Below are 23,081 nucleotides of genomic sequence, written 5' to 3'. Positions count from 1 at the left end.
CTTGTCATCTGAATTTGAAAGTGGGGGAGGAACGTAAAAATTTATACATCATTTTCATTAACCTGGCTCTGAAAAGAGAACGATTTTTTTTTTTAAACTGGAAGGCAACAAATATATACTAGAAAACCATAGAATTTAATGTTTAAAAGCTTTTAATTCTGGAAAAGATATAATCTACGTAAAAGATCAAAAATTTCTTTCTTTTTTTTGCCACTACCTGATACACCTGACTAGGAAGCAGTGCTCATAGAGGCAAAAGCAAATTTTGTAAAGTGGAAGGTACTTGGACAAACAGCAAAACACTTAAGTCAACATAATAAAATGAAACCTAAGCTGGCATAATTGGAAACAGATGCCAAGTCATATTCTGCAGAACCCTTAGAGCTTGAGAATTAGAATCAAGGACTGAAAACAGTAAGATCCAGTCTTTTTTTTGGGGGGAGAGTGAGGCTTTAGAGTTTGGTCCATACTCGGCAGCCCCCAGTAGTGCTCACCTCGATGGTGCTCAGAAGACAGTATGTGCTACATGAATTGGAACTGGGGTTTGTGGAATGCAAGGCAAGTGCCTTAACTTCTATACTATCTCTCTGAATCTTTTAAAGAAATGTTTAATCTTGAGACCTGAGAGGAAGTATAGGGTATGCAGCTGACTTCCAGTGTGAGTGACCCTGAGCACAGAGCCAGGAATAGTCTCTGAACCCTGAGTGTGGCCCCAAAATTAATAATAATAACAAATTAAAAATCAATCTCATGTTCCTTTCCTTGAATCCACAGCCATACAAAGATAATAAACAAAATGTTTCTTGTCTTCTTTTCTGTTTTGCCTTTATGAGAGCTGCATTTTATATCAGGTCTGGAAAAGAAAAAGTTTTCAATCCTTGATCTTTACTTCTAAAGTTGCTATGTGTACATTTTTATCACTTTTCCAGTATTTTTAAGCTATTAAAAACTTGTGGAAGTTTATTACCTAGAATAAGGAAAAACGATCTTGCGTGAAGGATACAAGGCACAGATGGAGGCAGGAGTATTACACTATAAATGAAGAGGGAACTGGATGTGGTGATAAAGAAATCTACCATTCAGGGGCCAGAGCAATAGAACAGTGGCTAAGGCACTGGCTTTGCATATCAATAATTATATGAGGAAAATTGCATTACATGCCGAGACAACAGAATAGCCAAGAATATGTAACGTTACGAATGCCAAGGGATACCTAAATATACCACACTAGGGCTGGAGTTATAGTACAGGTGGTAGGGTGCTTTCCTTCTGAATCAGGTTTGATCCCCGGCACCCCAGATGGTTACCTCAGCCCACCTGAGTGACCCCTGAGTGCAGAGACAGGAGGAAGTTTTGAGCACCACCCAAGGTGGCCCAATTCCCCCAACAACAACAAAACACAGAGATAAACCAACCCTCCTGTGTACAATGGATTGCAATATCTATGAAAAAAATAAGAAGGCTGGCTGGATATTGAAATGAGTGTATGAATAGTAAGAGAAACAAAAATGGAGAAATTTGTCCCCTATATAACTGACATGCTTGAAAATTCACATAATAAAATGTAGGAGAAAAGTAAGCAACTTAAGCATACTTAAGGATGGATATCATTTAAGCAACATAAGTCTCTTAAAACTACACAGAGGAAATTTTTCTCAATACTGTATCATTTATACATGTGCTACAATCTACTATCTCAGACATAATTTTCAAGTATCTAATTCATATATACATTACTGAAAAACTATGCAAGGATTCCTGTTAAGGTAAATCCAACTTTACCATGTACGGACCCTGCAGGGCCACTGCTGCCCAGTGCCCTCTCTCCCCATAACAGAGGTGATGTCTCTTTCCATATTATTTTCTATTTATTGAAATTAGAAAAAAAAGACAAACATAAAAATACCTATAAAAACTTAGTAATACCCTTTTCCCACATAGTGTAACTTAGAAGTGATAAACTACTATATTAATGCCCACCATAGTGAAATAATTTGTTAAACTAAGCTATTTCCATTATATTTTCTCCTAGATTATTCATTCGTGTTAATTTTTGAATAGGAAAAGCTACTAAATCGTGGAGGGGGTGGGGGCCGAAGTACCCATTTTTGTACACAGAATGTGTTATATGCATGTACTTAACACATATTTCACTAAATTTCTGTACAGCTCTGCAATGTATTACGTAAGCTTCAGCAAATGAGATTTTAAAAGTATAAAACTGTAACAAGAGGCTGGAGAGATAGCACAGCGGGTAGGGCATTTGCCTTACAAGTGGCTGACCCGGGTTCGATTCCCAGCATCCCATATGGTCCCCCGAGCACTGCCAGGAGTAATACCTGAGTGCACAGCCAGGAGTAACCCCTGTGCTTGCCGGGTGTGACCCAAAAAGAAAAATAAAAACTGTAACAAGGCTACAAGTTTATTTACAAAATAAAAAGAATTTAAGACTTAATACTGTATCTTGGGTGGGGGGGTGGGTACTTTCTCAACTCCTCTCTAGTGATAAAATAAAGACAGATATGAATTTTATTTTATTTGGTCGCACCAGCGATGTTCAGAGCTCATTTGCGGATCTGTGCTCAGGGATCACTCCCGGCAAACTTAGGGACCATATGGGGTCATCCAGGTTGGCCGTATGCAAGGCAAGTACTCTACCCACTGTACCATTTCTCTCCCTAGAAAGATATAAATTATATTTAAAATGCTACTTAAGAAAATCTGGAGTTATTACAGCAAAGTCAATCTTTTAACACATTCAGTTGTATATAAGGACCTTGCTTTGCACACATCTGACCCGGATTTGATTGCTGGCACTCATATGGTTTCCTGAGCACCACCGGGAGTAATTCTTGAATGCAGAGCCAGAAGTGACCCATGAAGATCGCCGGGTATGACCCCAAAACAAATAAAACAAAAAATTTCAATGTCATATGGAACTAGAAAGAAACAGGTTAAGCAACTGAGGAAAGGAAGTGAATATATATATATATATATATATATGCACACATATATATACCTGTTTTATGGCTTGTTGAGCCAAGAAAGCCATTTGTAAGGGGTTGGGTTTTACTGCTTGCCGTGGCATATTCTGGTTTGGTGAAAATCTCAGCTGCTGAGGATGAGGAGGAAGAACTGGTCCATTAGGTTTGGGGCTGTGATTTTGGAAATTTATCAAACGTGGAGGGGGTTGCTGAGAAAAAAATAAATAAACCAATTCAGTAACAATTATCACCTGAAAGATAACTATAGAGAACTTCATTTTGTAAATGTTTACAAAGGTATCAACTCTGCCACCAATAAATCATTTATTAGATAAAGGGAAAAAGGACAGACGCCAAGAACCTATAGTAGTTTGTTAGTGGAGAACCTTGGCAGACTATCAGCTATAAGCAATTTGTACCAGAATAGAGCCAACAGTGGGAAGTAAAGCTTGACCTTGAAAATCTTCTAAGTTTCTGATGGCTGTTTTGTGTTCTCAAATAATTCACATGGTGGTAGAGTAACTCTTTTTCATTCACTGAGTAGTTATTACATGTCTGCTACATGAAGTATTCTACATGTGTAAATGCATTCATCACCTCAATAGTCCTTTGAGTTAGCATTCTCTCTAATGGACAAAAATAAGGAAGCTTAGGCTAATTATTTGTCCAAGCATAACAAAGGCAATAAAACACGAATCTGGGATTTGAATTTATCTACTCCAAAGTTTGCATTCTTCACGTACATGTCATTAATAATACAAACAGCTTATGTTAATAACATTTAAAGATGAATGTTTTCTTCATTATGAGGATTTAAAAAAATGTTATCTCATTACTACCTCCTCATTATTATTACTACTATTGCTTAGGAAATAAAACACTGGAAAGCTTACATAACTTAAAAAAAGTCAAAGAACCAAGTAGAGGGTACCTCTAATACTTTAATCCAAATGCAGTTTTCTTATCACTATCAAAACATGTTTGAGTTTAAACAGTGGCTGACTCTGGTACAATTTACAATGAAAGAGGATGAGTTTTCTTATAAAAGAACAGAATTAGAAAGGAAACCATTCAAAGCCAGCAATGGTTGATTACAGGATAGGGCTTAGATTTGAAGCCTACTTTGCTCATAAATACTAATTCCGGAAATTGAGACCAATGTTATAGACAAGGTAACCTTATGACAGTCTCAGCTACCTAATTTTCTTGACCCCTGGCAATTTACTGCAAAATAAATACTTGTTTTCAAGCTCTCTTTACACTGTATGATATAGGACTTTTCAGACAAGAAACTTCCCTCTACATTTGAAGAGGGCAGTAAGACTTAAGTAGCAATGAAAACTGATACTATGAAGACAGACAACTGTATAGTATATCCCTGATCTATTTTTTTTCTTCTATTTTGGAATTTAATTTTTTTCAGAAAAATGCCCCCCACCCTACAATTCAGCCAGCAATTACAGGCCCAATTAAAAAGAGATTTATATACAAGTCAAGACCAAGAAAAATCTTATGGGTGAATAACAGAAAAATATTAGTGGAAAAATTCAAAATTTTATTAAAGCATTGATATCAACAGTTCTTTATAACCTTCTATAAAAGCTTTGTGACTTGGAAGACTTTGTATCACAGAAACAAACAAAATCACTGGGAGATGGTAATAGTGGGAAACTTCTCAGTTTATCTTAGAGATTTGAGGGGAGCATGAGGGGCCTCCCAAGAGATGTTAGGAGGCCTGGGAGCTACTCCCAACAATTCTTAGTCAACTGGGGCCAGTGGTTCAATGCAAGGGGGCCATCAATGCAGTGCTGCTTGGGTCCTATGGTGATAGAGGCTGCCTGGGCCACCCAGGCAGTGCTCGACAATACTGGGGGACCAGTGGAGTCAGAGATCAAAGAGGGATCTGCAGAATGCAAGGCATGCACCTTAGTCGCTAAACTCTCTCTTGGATTCCCAGGAGAGACTTGTTTTTGTAACTGGAAAAATCCACAGAATTACCTTTAAGGGATAATGTAAGTATTTATAGAAGGGGATATTTTTGTACCAGTCTCACTCCTGTCCAGACAGAAGTTTATAAATTGAGTCAGTCCAGAAATACTCAATGTGGAAGTACTATGTGACAATCAGTCTGATAGTCCACAGCTGCCACTGAGGAGCCTATAGACTTGTAACGTGAAAGATTATTTCCCCACCTTAAACTGTTGGAGTTGATTAATTTCATGGAAATCTGTGATAGGGTACCAATTAATCTGCAAGATGCAAAAGCGTAAACAAATACACAATAATTGAATGCTTCAGAAAACTGATATTTAGGGATAAGAGAGCAGCGAAGGTGCTTGCCTTGCATGTGGAATACCCAGGTTTGATCCCTGGCCACCCATATAGTTTTCAAGCTCTACCAGGAGTGATCCCTGAGTGAAGAGCCAAAGCCCTGAGCACTGCTGGGTGTGGCCCCAAAACAAAAAAGGGCAAGAAGAAGTTGATAAATAACATCCTCATTTTCATTCTAAGTACCTTTGATTATTATACGTTTTTTCTAGGCTCCCAACTGTGTATAATCATGAAGGAAAGCAGACATCTTTATAACCATCTCCCACCATTAAGGAAAATTAATGTATGCACATGCATTTGAGTATATAAAAATAAATTTTGCTCATAAGTAAAGACCATTTCTGTAAATTATGTATAATCAACCTTCTCTAACAATCTGTCCATTGGAGTACAATTGTGTTATTTTTATGATGATGTAAAACATTTATTAAGTTTATATCAGCTGGTGATATAATTAAGTTTTCATCACCATAATAATGCAGATTGCATGGTCAATCTTCAGAGGAAAAGAAAATAGTGATTGTGAGTGATTTTTAGAAGTATCCTACTTCCCATAGACCGAAGTTGAGAACAATTTACACATCCCATAAAGCCAGGCCTTTTGTACAACACACACACACACACACACACACACACACACACACACACACACACACACACACACACACACACTGTAAATAAACTGTTAGAAAAATCAGATTAGAGAACAATAGGGTGAAGCAAAAGTTTATAAAAGAGAGCAGAGCATTTTTACTGATGAGTGAAAATTTTTACTGATGAGTGTATACTGGCAGAAAATCAAAAAAGGTGAGTCATTGAAAACAAAAATAATAGTACATAAATATAAATAATTATGTAAAAACTATACATGAGAAAACTAGTTCTATGAGATTATACATTTTATACAAAATATAAAAATAAATCCTAGAGTGGAGAGGTATAGATCAAAACGCAAATCTTTGAATGATCAAATGACAGACTAAACAGGTCAATTCCAGTATGCCTTTGCTTACATAATTATATACATATACCAGCCACACAGTAGCTGTTAACTGCCTTAGTTCTTTACTTCTTAATAAAAAAACAATTAGCATAAATAATGGTTTCACCAATTCAGGATAATAAACTAGTAAATATAAAAAAATAACTTAAGTTACCAGGTAACTTATATGAAAACTTTATACTCCTTAATAAATCTTTATTCAATATAAGTATGCCCATGTTAAACTAATAAAAATATTAATCCTTTATCTTTAGAAATGAAAAGTAATCAAAGTATTTCATAATCAGTGAAAATGATGATGATTCATGAGATTTCAGCTCAGAAATGAAACTGGGTAAGAAAGTTTAAAAAAAAAACCTTTGCTTCTATTTTATATGTTGTAATGTCTAAATTCTTTTTTTTTCTTTTAAAGACTGAATTCCTACAGAGAATGGTTAGCTCATGTGTTGATTATTCTGAAGCACTAAGATGGTTATTCTGATATAGGTATATAACTTTTATTAGTCATAGGCAATTATTTATCTGGAGCCATAGGCAATTATTTATATTACAATTTGGAGATAACAAAAAGGAGAGGAAAATAGATGCACCAACTAGAAAGTCATTAAACCTTTTTGAGAAGGCCTAGAATATAGGATTTAAGTCAGGTATCACTAATGTGATCAATTTTTATGAGCTCATATATTTCTATTATAGAAAAATGGATGTATTGGCTATTTAAGAGCTGCTGAACACAACTGTACTATAATTATCTAAGTTAGGACAGGCCTGCTTCCAAATTTACCTGATGAGAGATGGAAGGTTGCTGGATGGGCCCCTGCATTCTAGGGTTTGGTAAACCCACAGGTGCTGGCCTCCGTTGCACCTGTTGCCTCTGAGCCATTACCTGTTGCTGCATATGCTGAAGTCGTAATTGAGCTAGGCTGATCTGTGTTGGAAACTTGGATAACTGGTTTGAAGATAAACCACCTGGTGGCTGTGAATTCTGTTCCACGACAGGATTCTGCTTAGGCATTTGTGGCTGACTCTCTTTATCTTCGATTACTAAAGAACCTAATTAAAGAGAAAAGATTCAGTTCTAAAGTTTTTCTGAACTTCAGAAATACCAAGAACTTTTTGGTGTGAGGAACCCTATATTCTTTTAAATATAAAACACCCCAAAGAGCTTTTATTATGGTTCTATCAAAACTTACCATTTTAGAAATTAAAAATGAGAATTTAAAAAACCTTTCTCATCACTTGGAAATATGCCCATAATAAAAATGTTTATTAAAAATGTCTAATATTAAAAATTTAAGTGAAGTGACATCATTTTACATAAAAAATTTCTTTAAATGTTTGGCATAATAGCTGAACTCTCATATCTGTTTCTTTCTATTTTTTACGCTATACCTGGCGGTGCTCAGGGCTTACTTCCTGGCCCTGTGCTCAGTGATCACACTTGGCAGGGCTTGGGGAATGACAGGGGTGCCGGAGACTGAACCCGAGTTCACTGCCTTCAACGTAGGACCCTACCTGCAGTGCTATCTCTCTGGCCCCTCATATCTGTCTTTGCACTGACACCATACTGAGTTTTTTAAAGTTTAAATCTATAAAGAAATTCTGACCACACACAGATACATAGTTGGAAAAGGGATGCCTATTGGATCCTGAAGGTGTCCCAAGCTATCATTTAAGAACTACTAGTTACTGTAAAATAAAACACGAGAAAGCTGAATGCTGGTTTTAAAAAAATCCCATTTTTTTGGATTAATGTAAGCAATTTGCAGTTTGTCAAATTCCTTACAATTTCATAATGTTAGTTCTCTGACAAAATAATTTAACCTAAAACATCTTTATCAGTTTTAAGGTAACAGGTTGAATCATATGTAAGGAAAATTTTGTCTCTTTAACAGAAGACTCAATGAAATGTTTGATTTACTGAATATTTCTATTTAAGGATATATTGTTAAAACTCACTGAATACTTACTGCGTTGGGTACTATTAATCAATCTTTATAAATCATTTTTCACAGATGGAGATCTAAATTCAGAGACTGAACAACTTACCCAGTGACCAAAACATTAATCAAATATTCATCTATATCATTGTTTCCCCTTGTACTCTTCTATGTTTCTTGGAAGTCATGTATAAAGTGCGGAAAACCTGTCTCCTTGGAAAATTGAAAAATATAGATATCTCACTGTAAATGATATTTATAGGGTTTAAGCAAGAGCTCTGAGAACAAAGGATATTGTTTAACTTCACCAGTTTCAGTTAACTTTTACAAAAAAGGAGATGCTGTTTTTAATTTATCTATATTTATCTAAAATTATATCCATCTATATATGTACATAATCACATTCTATACCAGGCGGTCTACGTTTTAAGTGATATTAGCTTATAATACATATCTCTCTATATAACTAGTTGAGTGAGTATATAATGACAATGTCACTAGTAGCAGGGTAGGGTATTGGTAAAAGGTTGTTATATGCTTTGTAATGGTTTTTTTTCCAGTAGTACAGGGCAAAGTGTGTGACTACAGTGGCCTCCTGTTATGTATCAATAAACATATGGCTATATGGGTTTCTAAACTGACCTGCAGGGATTATCCTTTAATCACGTTTTCTTTAAGGTTTCTTTTTGTTCTTCCCTTGTACAGATGAAATTTGTGTAAGCCTATCTTTTCCTTCCCTGGTGTTCTCTGAGAGCAACTGCTCTCTTTCCATCCACATCTTCCTTTTCTATCAAGAATGTAGCCTAGGGTAGAAGAGAGCAACTCTCTGATGATTCTGCAACAAAGTCAATGACCCCAAATACTACGTTAAAAGGGAATACTGACTGATGGTTGAAAAGAATATTTTGGGAGAATTTTTAAGTTTCTGTTTCTATGTGAAAAATTAAGGAGGCAAAAATACCTTTTTAAGAAACTCAGCAGATAATATCAGCATAAAGTTAACATATAACTTCTTGCTATACCGCCTACAGGGATACTTTACTAGGTACAAATGTTACCGAACTGCTAGTCTCCCTTTGAAATAATTCAGTGAGCTTTAAAAGTTTTTAAAGATTTGGGCACTTTTTGTATGCATGTTACATATCACTTAGAAAGTTAAAAAACACTTATGTAATTATTAACTAAAAATCAGAAGAAGAAAATGAAAAGTCTTCCCTGGCAAGAAAAAAGCAACTGAACTATTTGGTGACTAATGACTGGATATAAAAAGGACAGAAACCAGTAACAGAATGACAAATACTATTTTAATAAACATACTCTAAATATCAAAAATCCTACATGGAATCAAGAGTTTTATCAATGCATTTTGATAAATTACAATTGATTTAGTTACCAGTCAGATTTTATGGAAAAAAGAACTCCCAAACCCCAAAGTCTCACAAGTCACCATAAAGAATGTTATACATCTTCCATGTTTATATCTACACATATTGCACATATAGACACATTAATGAATTTTACTAAAATTAAAAGTACTTAAGAGAAGATAACAAAAGGGAAAAACTTTCTTTAAAAAAACAAAAAACATTACTGGGATTGACCCTCGGGCCCCATAAGTGCAACACAAATACTCCCCTGCTGATCCACATCCCTAGCCCAATGAGTATCATAATCACAAAGAGTTCTCCAAAGAAAATGTACAAAACTACCTACCTAAATTGAGAATATTTTGAGCCCAGAAACTAGGATCACAGTGAAACTGGATGGTGTTATTGGTCACTGGGGAAGCATCACACCTTGCTCGAAGTAGGTGCCGTAACCGGTAAGTGATCTAAAGGAAGGAGAGAGTCAAGGATACATCAGTGTCCCCACCACACAAACAATGCACTGAGAGCCTGAGGAAATCTGCACATACAAAACAGTCTCTAGTAGGCATGCCAACACAATAGAATCATGTTAAATTATAAAAGTGGACAGTGCTTTCTCTCAAAACCATGTTAAGAATCTAAGATATAACTAAACCATATTATTGGTTACAGTTGGATCGAGACAATTTGTGTTTATTTCTCAGCTGAATCTACAGATGAATTGACCTAAAACCCTATTATAAACCTCACATTCTTAACTCTTCCCAGATAGGGTTTTGGTTTATATATTTATTTTTTAAAATTTCTTACTGAATACCCATGAGATAGACCTCTACAAAGCTGTTCATGATTGGGTTTCAGTCATACAATGATCCAACAGCTATCCCTCCAGTGTACATTTCCCACCACCAATGTCCCCTGTTTTCCTCCCACCGTACCCCAAAACCACCACCACCCACCCCCCGCCTCTATGGCAGGCAATTTTCTTCTTTTTCTCTCTCTCCTTTGTGAATTATGATTTGCAATACAGATACAAAGAGGTCATCGTGTATGTTTAGGGCGTTCAGGAGTTTTATCAGGACGATAAAACTGGAGAAGCTTTTTTTAATTGAGTGGCAGAGCTTTGGGGTGTGGATGTGACTGCCAAGGATTCTGAAAGTACAGGGAGGTGGGGGGGAGGCAGCCCATTCAGACTCCAAGAAATTCTGGAGACTTCAGTTACAAAACCCATATACCCAAATTTTCAGCAGATTATATCTCGGTGGGGTCCACCCTGAGATGGTAGAGTCTGATGGCGATTTTGGAATGTGGGAGTAATAGGCTGCCAGGAGCTCAGCTTGGGCGGTGACCAGGCTGACCTGTCACCCTCTGATTTACTCCAGCCTGCTCAGTTATGTGCAGGTATGAGATTAACTACGGCTCCTGATCTCTTTTGAGATTTATTTATGGGTCTCTGAAGCAAGACCGATAAATGAGCCTTGTATAGGTGAGCTGGAGGTGGTCTGTGGGTGTGACTCTCACATACCTCACTTGTGGCAATTTAATTTCTCAGGAAACATGGTCCGGACTTGCTGGGGTCTGGCCAGAGGCACAACAGCAATTCTAGGGTATCAGGAAGCCTGAAGGCACCATCAGGCTGCTGATGTACCTGCCCTATGGGTATAGCCCAGACAAGGTTTACTTTTTTAGGGGAAGGGAGATCATCCTGGAGAACAAGTGAGAGTGAGGCAGTGTAGCCAGACTGACTACTGGAAGGGAGCCAAAACAGGTTTCATGAAGGCAGATACTCTTGGAAAGATGGGTGAAGATTCTGCATTGTTCAATCAAATACAACCTTTTTCTGGAGATCTGGTATATGGCAGTGCTGCTACACACATTCTTGAGAGTGGAAGGGCAACAGCACATGGTCTGTAATCAGTGAGCTATTTTTGTGGGGATTTTAGGTCCTGATGAACAGTGGAGTGGAGGAGTGGAAGGATGGTATTCTGCCACATGCAGCAAATGACTACTGAATCTCTTTACTCTCTTTAAATTCTCAGAATTTCCTCCTCCATTTTCAATTTAGCTGATGGCTTTGCTTACTATTTCACAGAGAAACAAGGAACAATCAGAAATCTTTCACGAACTTCCATTATCTATCAATCTATCATTGTCATTGCTCCCTCCTGTTACAATAGACCTGAAAGGCCAGCAACCAACTCAAGGTAATCCTTCCATTTGTGCATAGTGCCTAACCACTCTTGCATTGATTGAAGGACAGTTGCTCAGCAATTTTCATCATTTTCCATTTCACTGGATCGACATATAGATATGCTTTAACTTTTCTCAGCTGAAAACAAATGTGTCAGTTCCTTTCTTCTCCTGCCATCAATTCTTTCTTCCTTCCTCCTCCCCACCCCCAGCACTGTTCAGTTATCCTTGGCTCTGCAATCAGGAATCACAGGGAACCAGATGAAATGCTGGGGATAAAACCTGGGCCTGCCATGTGCAAGGGAAGAGCCCTGCCTGCTATGCTACCTCTTTAGCCTCTACTGCACTTTCCTACTTTCTTTAACAGTACAGCTCTTCATAAGATATCTATATTTATTCTCTCCCATTCCTTTCTTATCCTTCCATTCTTTTCAACACATATACAAATAACTTTTCAAGAAGGTTGCCACTTGGGCCTCTTGGAAACATTTATACATCTAGTTGCATCACACCATCTTAAGTCTTCCCACATATTTTACCTGTAACTGGGGGTGGGGTGGGGGAGAAGAGTCAAAGTAGTCTTGGATTTCAATAAAAACTGATACTGAACTTCCCAGTAAAACCTAGTGTTTCCTTCCTCTTGCTGGCACTGAGGCACTAGCTCTGTTGCTCATTCTTTGCACTCTCTCACACCTCCACATGCAGGAACTCGTGGGGGCATTTAATAGCAATCTCTTCTAAATCCACACTTTTTTTAGTGATCTCATCCAATCTCAGTTTAAATGATTCCTTAATTTATAGCACATCTTGGACCTCCCTTTTTTCAAGTGTGTATTCAACATCTCTAGCTGGTTGTCTAATAGGCATCTCAAGTGAAAAACTTCTACTAGGGAACTCCGGATCCTCTATGTTTATACTCTTACCCATCTCAATTATAGGTAACACTATATGCCTGTTTCTTAGTCCTTGGCTCCATTCTTTACCTCACACCCTATTCAACCAGCTACTAAATTCTATTGGCTCTATCTTTAAAAGCTATAGATAATGCTACCAATTCTTCCACTGACCCTACTTACTACTGCCACTGCCCTAGAAAAGGCTATCACATTCTTGCAAGGTTCTAACTGATACTCTTTGCTTTTCTCTAGCCCATAGCTGCCAAGATTTTATTCTGACCAACCAAAGCGATTATGTTAAAATAAAAGTTAGATATTGTCATTAAGCCTCATCCAATGATTTCTATTTGACTCCAGTTAAAACCCAACTGCTTATAATGATGCATGGGCTCAACTATAGGTTTTCTATTATTCTCTAACCTAACTTATTCCTCATCCTACTCTCTGTCCATTCACTGCTCCAACCTCCAGTCAAACCTCCATGTGTTCACAGTCAAACTCCTACAACTTGCTGTGTTCTCTGACAAAATACTCTCTCCAATTATCTCTCTGGCTTGCATCTACATGTTTTTAAATGGATTTATATATTTTTGGCTTTTGGATCACACCAGCATTGCTCAGGGGTTACTCCTGACTCTGCACTCAAGAATCACTCCTGGTGGTGCTCGGGGGACAATATGGGATGCAGGGGATCAAACCTGAGTCAATTGTGTGCAAGGCAAATGCCCTACCTGCTTTACTATTGTTCCGGCCCAAATATCACCCTCTTTATTCAGACTTTACTAACTAAAATTCTGATACTATCCAAATGCTTCTTGATTTGGCCCTTAATTTTTCCAAGAGCATTTTAAGTAGCAGTCTAAATGTTTTATGTTTTGGGTACTGAATCTCTACTCAAAGAGAATTCATAAAGAATAGAAATTTTGTTTTCTTTCTTATCTCCTCAATGCTTAGAATGATGTCTGATAAACAGCAGACAGCAAAGTGATGGCTGAGCAAACAAATTTGGGTCAACTGTTAAATTATCTTAGTTATAAAATGATTCTGGCAAATAAACATTAACTTATTTGGGAACTTTATAGAACACAAGGCACAATGTTCAGCAACAACACTAACTGCTTAATGTGGTGTCCTATTTTTTTTTGTCTCCTAATAATTATCACTACAAAATGTGGTATAAAATGAACTTTTCTTTTTAAGTGTCCTTTTCTGTTTTGGGATCACACCCAGCAGTGCTGGGTCATCCTAGCAGTGCTCAGAGGACATTAAGTAGTGTCAGAGATCAAGCCAGGGTTGCTTTATACAAGGCAAGTGCCTTACCCCCTGTATATCTCTTTGGGGCCCCTTAGCAGTCTTTTTAAAACTCCTATGACAGCAATGACAATAATCTTTAAAATCTTGTGATTTACAAAACTCACCACTTTTGCCCTCTTTGATTAATAAATATCTTGTGAATAGACACCTAGAACGTGTAGAAGCAGGGTTTTTAAAACCCTGCCCTCTTCAGTCCTCTTCCTACCACATTAGCACCCACTTGGCTGCTATATATCGAAAATGCAGACAGCACTGGCTCTCTACTAATCAGCACTGTGCTTCTTACTCACAAATTCATAATTTCTGGCTGCTTGCCCTCTGCCCTGGTGATCCTTGACCCTCTTCACTACCCAAGCCTGAACTCACTGTTGTCATGCTGATGCCATCAGGTCAGGAAAACTGGTTTTGGGAGCCACACCCAGTGGTCCCAGTGGGGAGGCTTGACTGCCTCTGTATTAAGAGGCCCCTCCCAGCAGTGCTCTAGAAGGATCATGCCTTGCTGGGAAATAAATCCAGAGTTCCCACATGCGAAGCCAGGAAGCCAACTCCCGGGCCCCTTGATATCTGGGCCCCTTGATATCTGTGGTTTACTTTGTTTGCCACATCAGGTGGTGCTCAGTGGTCATGACTAGCACTGCTCAGAGGACAAATCAGTGCTGAGCAGGAATCTGGCTTTCTGTATACAAAAGCATTAGCACTAGTCCTTTGAGCTATATCCCCAGTTTCTTGATGAGTTTTACTTAGAAAAATATTGGTTTTTGCAGGGCTGGAGTGACAGCACAGCAGGTAGGGCGTCTGTCTCGCACTTGGCTGACCCGGGTTCAATTCCCAGCATCCCATATGGTCCCCTGTGCACTGCCAGGGGTGATTCCTGAGTGCAGAGCCAGAAGTAAACCCTGTGCATCGCTGGGTGTGACCCAAAAAGAAAAAAAAACTAATTTTTGCTCCTTTAGGAATACTACACTGCTTAGGACTTTGAGTATGTTACGATTTTTAGTGTGGAAATATAGGTATTCTTCTCAACAAAAACTACTAAATTAGAAATGTCAGTGCTTCAAGGAAATAAAATTAGCTTTAACTACGAAGCAAATCACTTGAGCATATCTGAAGTTAGAAGATAAAATTTACAACTCAAATTGCTACTATTTGTTAGTTATGATAAAGCCTACAGGTATCAAAAACCAAAAGCAGACAGAGATATTAAAAAAGAAAGTCACAGAAGCTTGAGATAGTGCAAGGGTTAAGGTGGACTGCATCGCACATGGCTGACCCAGTTTGATCTCCAACATTGCATATGGTCCCCAGAGTGCTGCAAGAGAGTGACCTCTGAGCACAGAGTCCTGAGCACCACTAGGTGTGACCAAACCCTCCCTGTCCCCAAAACTGCAGACCAAAACCCCTCATGAATGTAGATGCAAAAATGCTTAACAAAATCTCTGGATTTTAATTCAATAGTATTAAAAGGATCATACACCATAATCAAATGGAATTCATTACAAGGATGCAAGGATGGTTCAATATAAGCAAATCCTTCAGTCATATGCCACTATCAACACAAGGAAAGATAAAAATCAGATAAGCATGTCATAGTACAGTGAGTAAGGCAAGCCCTTGTCTTACATGTGTCTGACTGGATTCCATCCCCAGCAATGTAAATGTATACCTGAGCCCTGCTAAGAGTGATCACTGAGTGCAGAGCTAGGAGGGAGCCCTGAGCACAGGCCCCAAAACCAATAACAAACAAATTTAGGGGCCAGAGAGATAGCTCAAGGGATTGCGCATACATGCTTGGCAAACAACAGGTCTGGAACCACTTGGTTTTTCATGTGCCCCTAAGCATTGCCGGACGTGGCCCCGAAACCAAAACTTTTTACTTTGCAAGCACACAGAGGGATGCTTAGGGCTTATTTCTGGGGGCCTCCAGGGAACATATGTGGTATTGGGTGGAGGGGGGGGGGAGTGGAACCTGGGTCAGCCACATGCAATGCAATTGACTATATTTTATAATTTAAGAAACTGTCCTACTTATCCTATCTTACCAGTCGCTTGCTATAGAGTAATGCTGTACTGCTGCCACTGGAAACCGCCCATTTAGAAAAATGCATGACATGTTCCAACTGTTTAGAAAGTCCAGCCACTTCTTGTTGCTGCTGCATAAGCTTCATGCGGTGGTCCTTTGCAAGGCTCTGAAATAAAGCAACTCAAAATTATTTCCGTATTAACATAGTTATTTTCAGACAATAAGCAAATCAGAATAACCACCATTTTTAAGTACCCATGTGACAGGTTAGTGACTGTTTTTTTTTGGACAGACCTGGCAGTATCAGGGCTTATTCCTGGTGGTGCTTGGGAGAGCGCACGTGGTACCAGGGTGGGCTGCATGGAAGGCTGTCCAGCTCTCAGTATTTTAAAGAATCATTCTCATTCTAGCAAAACGGTGCCCCAAGTTCCCCGTCTTCTGCTGACCTTCTACCTCTCTTCTAGGCCTGAATTTAATTTTATCTGGATTTAGGTCTCTACACAGCACCCAGTACCCAAAGTGGGGTGGATGGGCTGGAGACACAGCAAACATGGATTGGCTACCACAAAGTAAATGCCTGTTAAATTCAGAATTCAACAAATGAAATGGTACAGCAGAGTAATCTACTATAAAGCTAGCAGAACACAGGACTGACGCAATAGTTTCATCTTTGACATTCTAGTATGGACTTCTGTGCCCCTTATGCCATGTAGCAAGAAACATGTATATTTTGTATGTGATAAGGACAACATAAAAGGTGTATCATTAAACACACAAACACACCTAGATTCTGCCCTAATAAGGTACCCCCCACCCTGGTCCTTTTTTTCTTAATTCAGTCATCACGAATTAAAAATTTACTCATGCTTGGGTTTCAGCAGAGAATGCTGCAGGTCCAAAGCAGCAGTATCTTTACCAGTGTCACCTGCCCTCCCCAACTGCCTGACTCTTTCACAGGCACTTTGTTAATTTTAGGAACTGTGGTTACATTCTTGTTACTGACAGAGTTTCATGCTCCTCCAGAGTGACCCCTGCCCTCCACCACTGTCACGTTCTCTTTCTTGTCCCACCCTGTCTCCCTCCCCTACCAAGTGGCAAGCTTCCTACTGAAGACTGCTTTTCATGTTCTTTGTTTCTATTGCATATAGTAATTTGTTTTTCCCCAACTATGTTTCTTTATATTCCACATGTGAGGGAGATAATTCTGTGTTCATCTGACAAACTTCACTCAGCATAATACTCTTTCGATGACCACACAGCAGCAAATTGCATGATCTCATCGTTTATTACATCTGAGTCTCTTGCCCCTGCACCTAGCTGTCTTCACTGGGGCCCCTCGGACGGGGTGGGCTGAGTTTCCCTCCCCGCCCTGAGCAGAGACCTCCGGAATCCAGCCACAGCCATGCTCAAGGCCCCTCTCCACACATTCAGATGTGCCTCATGCATGAAGAAACCTGCAGAGGAACCCAGGTGTGTGGGACCTGGGGCCGAGATCTCCAAGCCTGCTCAGATCGGGACTGGGCCTCTTCCACTCAGATCCCCCATTTTCCCAGTAGCTAGGCAGTCACATCCAGAAACTGTCCAAGGTGCCGTGTAATCCCACGAACGGCCAACATCCAGAGACTATAAAATCAAGCTCCCGGAAGCGTAATACTAAGACATGTAATCCTAAGACACAGAAATGCCAGGCATTACCAAATGGAAAGCATAAAAACATATCTCATATGTTTTTACAAGTAATATGTACATGTTATAGCCTAATTTTTGTAATTTTGTTTTTATATGTAATATGTACACCTTATAGTGTAATTCTCCCCTTTGGGGAACCTGGCAAGCTACCAAGAGTTTTCTGCCCACATGGGAGAGCCTGGCAAGCCCCCTGTGGTGTATTCATATGCCAAAACCAGTAACAACAATGGGTCTCATTCCCCTGACCCTGAAAGAGCCTCCATGTGGCACTGCTGAGAAGGATGAGTAAAAAGAGGCTTCCAAAATCTCAGGGCTAGGATGAATGGAGATGGTACTGAGACTACTGGAGAAAATCGACAATCAACAGGATGATGATTACATCTGGCTAATATTCCATTGTGTAGATATACCACAGCATCTTTATCCAATCACCTATTCTTGGGCATTTGGGTTGTTTCCAGATTTTGGTTATTGTGAACAGTGCTGCAATAAACAGGAGTACAGATACCTTGTGTCTTAGGTCCCTTGGGGCATACTCTGGGTCAAATGAAATCCCAATTAATATCCTTATCATTTATCGGAAAACATTACTTGATCAGTTGACAGTGCCAGAAATAGTGAATAAGGGTCCCTCCCTAGTTGCCCCTCCTTCCCACACCAGCACCTGTTCTTCTTTTGAATGAGTGCCAGTCTGTGGTATAAAGTGATTTCATTATCATTTTAATTAGCATCTCCCTAATGATTAGTGACACAGAAGTTTTTTTTATATGCCTTTTGACTATGTATGTCTTCTTTGAGGAAGTTTCTGCTCATCCGTTCTCCCCAAGTTTTGAAGGGGTTGAATGATTTTCTTGTAAAGACTTACCAGTGATTTACACATCTTAGACATTAATCTAGTCAGGTAAGTGGTGGGCAAATATTTTCTCTGTCTGTGGGCCATCTTTGTATGCTGGTCATCATTTCCTTTTTTTTTTTTTAAATGTTTATTTAATTTAATTTAATTTAATTTTATTTTTTTTCTTTTATTAGTTCACCCATCATTTCCTTTGAGGTGCAAAATTTTCATAATTTAATGAAGTCCCATTTACTTATCATTGTTTCTGTTTGCTTGGCTAATGGCATCGAATCTTACAGATGCCTCCTCTAGCTTCAATGTCACAGAGTTCTGCCTAAATTTTTCTCAGTATAACTTATAGATTCAGGGCTGATACTTAAGTCTTTAGTTCATTTTGATTTGACTTCTGTGCATGGCCTTAGGAAGAGTCTTGGTTATTTTTCTGGCATGTGGCTGATCAATTTTCTATCATCACTTGTTAAAGAGGTTTTCCTAGTTCCACTTCATACTTTATTCCCCCTTATCAAAGATTAACTGTCTATATACCTGAGGATCTGTATCCGTGTTTTCAATTTTATTTCACTGAAAATTCTGTCCTTATTCCAGTACCATGCTGTGTAACTACTACAGCTTTGTAGTACAGTTTGAAGTTAAGAAGAGCAATGCCTCCCATATTTTTTTCCCTTAGAATTGTACTGGCTATTAGGGGGAAAGGAGTGTTTATTATTTCATTTGAATGTCAGGGTGTTTGATCTATTTCTTCAAAAAATACCACGGGCATTCTACAGGAACTGCACTGAGTCTATCATGCTTTGGGGGAATAATTTCAGTTTGGCAATTGTCAATCCTCCCAATGTAGTGCAGGGGATATATTTCCATTTACTTGTGTCCTCTTTCATCTCTTTCAGTAGTGTTTTGTAGGTTTTTTGTATAGGTCTCTCGCCTTTTTGTTAAGCTGGTTCCTAGGTACTTGATTTTCTGAGGGAAAATTGTATATGCAATTTAAAAAAAAACAAACTTCTCTACTATTTGTATATAGTAAAGTCATACATTTTGCATGTTGTTTGTGTAGCTTGCCAAGTGGCAAGTTACCAATCTATTATTTCTAGGAGATTTAAAATTTTTTTTGACCTCACGGTTTTCTTTGTACCATGTATTCAAAACTAGATGGGCATCCTTTTATTGTGCCTGATCGCAGGGAAAGGCTTTTAGTTTTTTATGAAAGACTTTTAGTTCTTAATGTTCACTGTGGACTTGTGGTAAATGGTTTTAACTCTGCCGAGTAAAGTTTCTTCAACCACCATTTTACTTACAGTTTTTAACATGAAGGGGTGCTGGAGCTTGTCAAATGGTTTCTCTACAGCTATTGATATGATCATATGATTTTTATTTCTCCTGATATTGATATGGTGTATTACACTGACTGACTTGTGTATATTTAACCATACTTGCACCTCTGGGATGAATTCCACTTAATCATGGTATATAATCTTTTTAATGTGTTGTTGGATTCTATTTGCTACTGTTTTGCTGAGGATATTTATTTAGATCTAAGGGATCTAAATAAATGTTCATCAGGGATATCAGTCTGTAATTTTCCTTTTGTTCCCTCCCTCCGTGCCTCCCTCCCTGTTTTTTGAATCAGATTAAGATTTGCCTCATAGAAACTTTTCATAGAGCCTGAAAAAGACTGGCAGTATTGGGGGAGGATCAGAAGTCCACTGATCTGTGATAACATCTATCTGGGAAGTTTTCCCACGTCTTAGAAAAACTGGTTACATTTATTAATCATAAAGGAAAATTTTGTGAATCTTCTATTTAAAAGATGCTGTGAAAATAATTTAATGAAGTAAATTAAAAATGATACTGACAAGCAGGTTCAATCCATTTATTTTTGAGAATATGGACATCTAGTTGCATTTTTTTTTTTTTTAAGATCGGCAAGTGATTTTGATTTACAATCATGCTCGGAAATAGAACAATGTATTCACAATACTAATCTTTAAGAAAGAAAATCTGATATGATTTAAAGCAGAGTTTTGAAAAGGTTTTCAACTGTTTAAATGATTCTTCTCTAAATAAATATTTCCCAAATAACAGTATATATATATATATATATATTTTAGTATTTGTATTCTATATGGCTATAAAGTGTAAGAATGATCAAGCCTTCAAGGGGAACAGAAGTTTCTCACTAAGACCTTAAAAATTTTTTCAACTATGAAATAAATACATTGAACTAAAGTGTTTCTAGGAGTTCTTTTGTTAATCTTCAATCATCAGAATTTTTTTGGTTTGCCTGTTTTGGGAACATACCTAGCGGTGCTCAGGACTTTAATGGTGGGACTCAGGGGCTATATGTTGGTGGCGCGTATCAAACACAGATCAGCTGCATGCAAAGCAAGTGCTTTACCCACTGTACTATCTCTCTGACCGCCAATCGCTAGAATCCTTTTATTCATTTCTCATTCCAATTTGTTTCTGTACTGTGAATTTCTTCTGTATCAATATACTGAGAAAATACTAAAATATCATAAAATTAATCTGTCAACATGCCATGCAGAAATTGTAGACATCACATTATTTGATGTCAAGAATTGGCTTTGAATTTTGAGTTTCATGGGTGGATAAAAAATAGTGAAATATTCTCACCTGCATTGAGAAACAACCACCCTAAATACTGTTTGGATTTCTCCCATATTACCCTCAGAATTAAGACTATAGAATGTTAAGGGCAAGACCCACATTCTTTTAAAAATTTCTCAGGAGATTAAGTGTATGTATTTGAGAACTAAGTATAGCACCAGTGTTATCTTTCTAAAAATGTTTGCTCAATTATATCCTTTGATAATGCAAAGCTGCCACTTCAAAATCTCTGAAATGACTCATCTCTTAAGCTTTCAGAGCTCCTACAAGTATTATGCTTTGTACGATGCAATAGACAATAAGGATTAAAACATTCATAGTGTAAGATAAAGCCTTAAAACTGTTGGTTACAATGTAGAAAATGGCAAAGGAAAAATTTGTTAAGAACAACAAAACCAGAGATGAAAACAATCATATAAAAAGGGTTGTGATTTAAAATTCACAGCAACACATAAAATTAAATCACGGTGACATTGTTTCACAAACACTAACTTACCTCAAGCTGATGCAGTAGAGCTTTTCCTTTTTTATTGATTTCTACCATCAGTGTAAATATAGCAACTTTAATATCTTGTTCCACCTGCTTTTGATTTTGATTTACTTCAATTATCCTGAAAATAATGAAGGGAAAAAAAACACCCTACAATATAAGGCATGTTTGTTTTTAAAATTAGTTTTTAACGTCTAAATTATACCAAAATGCTTTCTACTTTTTAAAATCTTTACTGTTTCTTAGGGACTTCAGTGTAAATTGAGTTTCTTGAAGATGAGATAGCAGAAACACAATTCTTCTGGAAGACAGTCACTTAATTGAATCTTAAAATCAAAATGTATAAAACAAGAAACAAAAAGAACATTTTGAGAAAATATGATTTGGAGAGATATGACAGCCAAGAAAATCAATTTTTGAGCAAAAAGGATAGTTGGTCACAGAGAGGATAAAGAAAACGATACTGAATACACTCTATCTGCATTCACTGCAAGTAGGAAGTCACAGTATAAAAATGGCGCTCTTATCTCGGGCATCTGAAGTGCTGGCGTGCTCAGTCTACCTGAATAGAAGCAAAGACACAGACTGCTCCTTCCTATAAAACCTGTCTTGAAATAAATAGCCAAATAATTACTTTATCAACCACCATGTTTCTTCCTTTGATTAGAGAAAATAGGAATGCTACTTTCACTAAAATAGAAAGAAAAGAAACATGCATGACCACAGAGCACCCAACAGAAGCAGAAAATAATGTGGCGCCCACCAAATATTTTTGAGGTAAAAAGTTCATTTCTTCTGCTTCCCCCAAAGTTACTCTACCAAATCTTAAGAGCAAAGGGCAGAGTTTTCATTTTCTACTGCAAATTCTTCAAGACAATTATTTGACCTTGACATTACCTACAGAATCAAGGTAATCAGATAGGGAAACAAACAAGCCCTAAACTAATTTGAATTCTCATGATAGCAGAACAGGATGAAGAAAAGTGGTGATGACCTGTTTGCATAAGATAAAGATGAATAGTACAGTAACTCAAGGCTAAGAAGATATGACTGTTAGCACTGAATTCTTAAATTCTTTAATTCTTAACACAATATAAAATTAAAATTCTTCTTAAGACAATTTAGTAGCAAATGACACCCCACCACCATCCAATTTCACAGCCAAAAGAAACTTGAGTATAACCAGGTTTTTTAAAACACACATTAAAAAAAATGATTTAAATTACCCTTATTACAAATCCTGTACTTAACACAAATGACTCAAATTTTATACTATTCGGCACACATCTCCCATCCCCAAGTGATTCCTCCAGCCATCATTTTCTTAGTGTTCCCTTCTCCATTCCATCTGCCCTCTCCCCTCCGCTCACAAAGCA

The 23,081-nt window shown here is 37.8% G+C and overlaps 1 protein-coding gene across 2 annotated transcripts in view; it reads right to left on the bottom strand.

Annotated features, from left to right (window-relative positions):
• Positions 1 to 23,081, bottom strand: part of TRIM24 (tripartite motif containing 24) — a 123,586-nt gene that overhangs the window by 21,901 nt on the left and 78,604 nt on the right. The window contains exons 6-10 of one of the 2 annotated variants that reach the window (XM_055140649.1): positions 21,712 to 21,826; positions 16,065 to 16,211; positions 9,972 to 10,089; positions 7,103 to 7,371; positions 3,020 to 3,193 (exon numbers count right to left, since the gene is read on the bottom strand). In XM_055140649.1, the coding sequence (XP_054996624.1) occupies positions 3,020 to 3,193; positions 7,103 to 7,371; positions 9,972 to 10,089; positions 16,065 to 16,211; positions 21,712 to 21,826 (823 nt within the window). The remainder of the gene's footprint in view (positions 1 to 3,019; positions 3,194 to 7,102; positions 7,372 to 9,971; positions 10,090 to 16,064; positions 16,212 to 21,711; positions 21,827 to 23,081) is intronic. The other variant, XM_055140656.1, reaches the window with a different exon arrangement.

This window comes from Sorex araneus, chromosome 1 (genome assembly GCF_027595985.1).
Source record: "Sorex araneus isolate mSorAra2 chromosome 1, mSorAra2.pri, whole genome shotgun sequence".
NCBI classification, from domain to species: Eukaryota; Metazoa; Chordata; class Mammalia; order Eulipotyphla; family Soricidae; genus Sorex; species Sorex araneus.
This window is presented reverse-complemented; position numbering and strand designations above follow the sequence as displayed.